Below are 5703 nucleotides of genomic sequence, written 5' to 3'. Positions count from 1 at the left end.
GAAAAATATTACAAAAATCCTATCAAAGCATACTTAATGTGTCTATATTTCATTGATCTAAGAAATGGCATTCAAGGAGACAAACTTATTTTCAAATCAACAATACAATTTATTATGATGTAAATAATATGCTCATGTCACTCAATTCATTAATAGAGATGAAATTTAATTTAAGAAATTAAACACAATCAAAGCATTGGTAGATAGACAATACATAAAATGGGTATAGCCATTCTTTTTTATTACATAGTGTCTAGAGAATGTTTTAAGATTGTATATTTAATTGTATAGATTTGAATGACATCAAAAATACCATTCAAGGAGACATCATAATGTTAAAGCCAAATTTTTAATTTTCTTATAATGTACATAATAGTGTTGATGCCATTCATGTCATTAATTGAGTTGACAAATGATCTAAAAAAAATTAATGTATTTGATGTATTTATGTAAAAGATAAATAATACTTTTATTTTTGCATTGACTATTCCCACCAATAGAGAGAAAGATAAATAAATATTTTAAATTCTTAAATAAAAAAATAATTATACACAATAGGATTGCTGCTCAAAATTTTAATTATATGCAATGATTGGTTGAAACAATAAAAGAAATTAGATGCAATGGATGCAGTAATAAGTACCGAGGCATGAACTAATAAAATAATATTAGTTTTTTTTATGATATTAACTAAGATGTCATTTAATACTGAAGAAAAAATTATATATCCATTACTTTTTTAGAATTATTTTATTTACTTTCATTATTGAATATTCATATTCTAGTATCATGAACTAAATGCTAGTATTGTGTTTCTATAATGAGTGCACACTAAACTTTTCATATTAAGATATCATGATAATGACACATTCATATGCTTTTAGTAAAATTGAAGCACTCACAATAAAACTATGAAAAGGAAAGGAATGACTTTATGTGCATTGAAAGTACATATAAGTGTAGTATTGTTATTTCAAGTATATATGAATGAAAAAATATTCTTAATATTATGAGATAATTGTCTAAATAAAATATATTAGGAAATAAATATTTTACTTAGATGATATTATTATTGATTTTATAAATATGACAAATTTAGATGTGAGCTATAATAAAACCTCTAAATTTTAATTAATAAAAATAAAGAATCTATTTTTCAAAATGTGTTAATTGATTTTGAAAGTTTATCATCATTTTATGATAATTGCCTATGTAAAGGAGGCCAAATAACACCTTAACATGTGCCAGATAATTATTAAAAGAAGTATGGTGACCACTGCGTTTGAATGATCTTTCTGTCCATCCATTTATTTTGGATAGCTGGATGGCGTGGAGAAGCATGTCGAGTTGCATCAGCATGAAGGATAAACAGTGCCCTGTCCCTCTCCTGCTGCTTGTTCAAGTCATACTCAGTCTGCTGCTCCTTCAACTCTTATTGTCAAATACCTAACCGGTCATCCAACGTGCCCGTCGTCATTTACTTTTGCTGATTAACTTAATTTTTAAGTCAAAAAAATTCGTCTGTGATAGGCTACTGCAATGATTGACAGGGGTCCAGTCGAAGGGGCAAGTGGATGGGACAAAACTCTGTAATTCAAATTTTGAATCAGCCCCCCTTGAATTGGTTTTGTTCCATCTCTATCCTATCCGATGGGGATAGCTCTAACCGTATCTCTTTTCCCTTAACCGTGACAGGCATCCAATTTATTAAATGTTAGGAGGAGTTAGTGAAATGGAATGTAGATCTATATACAAAGTGTTAGATAATTTGGGTGCTCAGAGATCAGAAGAAGATTTCATAACCGTGAAAGAAGTGTTGGCCATGGAGACCTCAAAGCCCAAGAGGAACATGTATGTCATTGCCTGTGCAGTACTCGCATCTACCAATTCGGTTTTGTTGGGTTATGGTAAGAACTGATGGTTTTAACATTAACGCATGATATTTATGGATATGCTCTGTAACCTGCTGCGGCAAGGCCTGTTTGTTTAAAAAAGATGTTCATGGATATATACTCTGTAATACTGTATTCTATTTTGTTAAATGTTAATGTTATTGCATGTGGGTGCATTCTGTTTATTCTTTTAAGTGGAACATATCTGACATCCAGACCTTACTTGAAAACACGCTCATCAAGACCTGAAGTCCTAGGATCCGGTCTTTAGTTGGTCTATGTAAAATTATATCCTGTAAAAGCCCAGTTAGAAGCCTCAACTATTTAAGCGTATATTAATGTAGCAAAGTTGTTGGTCAGAGACTCAGAAATAATAACAGAGAAATATGATGAGCATAACAGTAAGTTCCAGAGATAGTTTTTAACTTTTTGTATCAGGTTTGGTGATGTCTTTATATCTTTTGTATGTTAGATCGGTAGAGTTTGGCTCTTATGAGAAAGACCAATGGGAATACAGAGGAACGCTTAGTGTAGAAGAGAGATGTCTTCGTAGTAATAAAAGGTTAACTGGGCGTTTCAGTTTAGAAACGGTTTGATCTATAAAAAGTGGCTAATGTAACGATTGAAGTGGCTAATGTAACGATTGATCAGTTCTTAGTTGCCTGTTTTAACTATAGTTTGCTGGGTAAAGGAAAGGAAAATTTGTGATAAGGTGTAATAGGTATAAGATACGTTGGGTATTGTGCAGATATTGGAGTGATGAGCGGGGCCGTTCTGTTCATTCGCAAGGATCTGGACATAAAAGACCTGGAGGTGGAGATTCTGATCGGCTCACTGAATATTATATGCCTTTTAGGGGCGGCTCTGGCTGGGAAAACGTCGGATGCGGTGGGGCGAAGATGGACAATGGCTTTGGCTGCCCTCATATTTTTTGTCGGCGCAGTTGTGATGTCGCTAGCGCCGTCTTTCGCGTGGCTCATGGTGGGCAGATTAGTGGCCGGCATGGGCGTTGGCTACGCGCTCGTTATTGCTCCCGTCTACACGGCCGAGGTGGCTCCTGCCTCCACCCGCGGAACGCTCACCTGCTTTCCCGAGATCTTTATTAACTTGGGAATTCTGCTGGGCTACGTTGCCAACTATGCATTTCAGGGCTTGCCGGCGCATTACAGCTGGCGGGTGATGCTGGGTATGGGTGTCATTCCTCCCTTTTTCATCGGCGTCTTTGTGCTCTTCATGCCCGAGTCTCCACGGTGGCTCATCATGAAGAACCGCAACGAGGACGCCATGAAAGTGCTACTCAGAACCTCCGACAGTGAAGCCGAGGCAGAGGAGCGGCTGGCGCAGATCATGGAAGGAATTCAGTACGCTCAGAAGAATCTCAAGAAAGGAGGTCAGAGCTCGGAGGTGGATCCGTTGAAAAGCGAGGGAGAGGGAACATGGGGAGAATTGATATTCAAGCCAACGCTGACTATTAGGCGTATGCTGATGGTTGGTTTGGGCGTGCAATTCTTCCAGCAGGCCTCGGGCATTGATGCCACCGTCTATTACAGCCCCGTTACTTTCAAGAAGGCAGGAATTAAGAGCCAAAACGCCATACTCGGGGCGACAATGGCCATGGGATTCGTCAAGACCGGATTTATTGTATTGGCCGCGTTTTTCATAGACAAAGTGGGGCGGAGGCCGCTGTTGCTCACCAGCACAGCCGGTTCGACTTTATCCCTGGCGGGTCTGGCCTTGTGTCTCATCGTTGTGGGCAAAACGTCCGGCTCAGCCCACGAAGCCTTCGCATTTTTAGCTGTGATTGCAGCGTGTTCTAATGTTGCCTTCTTTTCCATCGGGCTGGGTCCTGTTAACTGGGTAATGGGGGCCGAGATATACCCTCTTCGCCTCCGGGCCAAGGCGGCTGGAATTGGTGTAGGGGTTAACAGACTTGTGAGTGGAGTGGTTTCTATCACATTTCTAAGCTTTTCCAAGGCAATCAGTGTGCCTGGTGTCTTCTTTTTCTATGCGAGCTTTTCTTTTCTGGCAGTGGGGTTTGTGTATTGGTTTGTGCCGGAGACCAAAGGTAAAACACTGGAAGAGATTGTGGAATTCTTCAACATCAGATCTTCGGGAAAGACGGCTACTCCCAGCGAATTGGAGCTTGGGAATGGCAAAAGCAGTACAAGACCGACAGAGGCAACACAAGCTACAGAGCCTACGGAATCAAAAGCGTAATGGATTGCTTAAACTTGAAACTGAAAAGAAAAACTGCCATCGCATTGTTGCTTATATTAGAAATAACAATGCGACAAGTACGCCATTAATTTGTATGATTGATTTTAAATTGTATGAGTTAAAGGGACGTAATCAGTTACAGATAATTTGTTTAGCTTTGGATGTACATAAAAGATGAATTTATTTTAATCCAGGAGAGGTCCGCCCGGACAAAAGACTGAAGGGAACGATAGGTAACGGGTTAATCTCGAAGTAGATGAATCTGTAAAGCGAATGTTAAAAACAGTGGAGAGTGGGGACTAATTGAGAGGACATATTATGAACCATACGTTTGAATGTGCTCCCAATAATTGAGACATAGTACAGTACATAAATCTTTTATCGATTTGGATGGGGCTCTTTCCTATTTACTTTAATGAAAAATGAATAGTATAGAATTTCTAAATGTTCGAATGATAATAAAGATGGATTAGACTAGGTAGTACATTTGAAAATTCATATATTACAAAACATTTTAACTCAATTTTTTTCACTGATTGATTGAAGAAAGAACTGATTGATTGAAGAAAGATGAGATGCATATTTTATATTTATGTTTTGTTTTTTTATTTTTATTTTTGTGTTTGTTTTGATTATGATTTTAAAATATAATGATTAATTTATGAGATTGTAATATTTTGATCTTTATCTTGATTTACAGATTTATTTTTCAGTTTAGATAATATATAAAAGTGACGTTAGATTTGTTGCATAGTCATGAATCTAATATTAAACTTTTTAAATTTAAAATTCAAATTATACTTTCTCAACTATTTCACTAATCATTGTGATTCAACATATTTTATATTTGTATTGAATTGAGTGATACAATTATGTATTTAAGGACAAATTTACCCAATCTTTTAAAAAAAATCTAGAGAATATCAATAATTATTGTAAGGTTATAAAAGAATATCTTAAAAAATTTATGAAAGAATCATTGTAATATTTATTCAACTACATCGCCTTAGGTCCATTGAAATCAATCTGAAAATATTTTATTTCCTAAGGATAGTAGATACCTACTAAATTTTATCTTAGATGACAAAATCTCTTTATGGCTTGTTTACAACATTTGTTTGTCACTTAACTCAATAATTAATTGAAAAAATTGCCTACCTATTCAAACAAAGAACTCTAAAATAATATCATTTAGATAACATGTTAAGCTATCCCAACTTCTTATGCTATAAAGATATCATAACTATTAATTCAAACTATCTTTGAATATTTACTACCAACCTACTTAAACCTTAGTTATTCATATATTTCATAACAAAATAAATTACTAAGGTTCTACCCAATTTCAATCAAAAAATATTAAGATTAAATGGTAAAATGCTAAATGCTCAAAACCATACGTAAAAAATTCAAATTCGCCTCCCCTTTAAAACTTAATTTACACATCAAATCAACAAAGTCTTAAAACCTAGAAATTGTTTTGAGTATCCCCATGTCTTTATAATTGCAACAAACCTCACTAAAACTTTAAATATTTAGAAACTTGTGTTCTTTTCAGTCTTTGGATGCAGTTTTGCAAACATCGTCAGAGTTT

At 35.3% G+C, this 5703-nt stretch overlaps 1 protein-coding gene across 1 annotated transcript; it reads left to right on the top strand.

The window, feature by feature from the left end:
• The first annotated feature begins 1614 nt into the window (after positions 1-1614).
• Positions 1615-4435, top strand: LOC131031996 (probable polyol transporter 4). The gene is made up of 2 exons (XM_057962876.2): positions 1615-1907; positions 2641-4435. Exons 1-2 carry the CDS (start codon positions 1712-1714, stop codon positions 4107-4109), a joined length of 1665 nt encoding a protein of 554 aa, XP_057818859.1. The 5' UTR covers positions 1615-1711; the 3' UTR covers positions 4110-4435.
• Positions 4436-5703: the final 1268 nt, after the last annotated feature.

This window comes from Cryptomeria japonica, chromosome 4, assembly GCF_030272615.1.
Source record: "Cryptomeria japonica chromosome 4, Sugi_1.0, whole genome shotgun sequence".
Lineage (NCBI taxonomy): Eukaryota > Viridiplantae > Streptophyta > Pinopsida > Cupressales > Cupressaceae > Cryptomeria > Cryptomeria japonica.
The sequence above is the reverse complement of the archived record's forward strand: the minus strand, read 5'-3'. Positions and strand labels throughout refer to the sequence as shown.

What these genes read in the sequence shown, in the direction of transcription:
- LOC131031996 (XM_057962876.2), top strand. Translation starts at nt 1,712, where the DNA reads ATGTTAGGAGGAGTTAGTGAAATGGAATGTAGATCTATATACAAAGTG. An exon ending in TTCGGTTTTGTTGGGTTATG is followed by an intron (nt 1,908 to 2,640) that starts GTAAGAACTGAT and finishes GGTATTGTGCAG; the next exon opens with ATATTGGAGTGATGAGCGGG.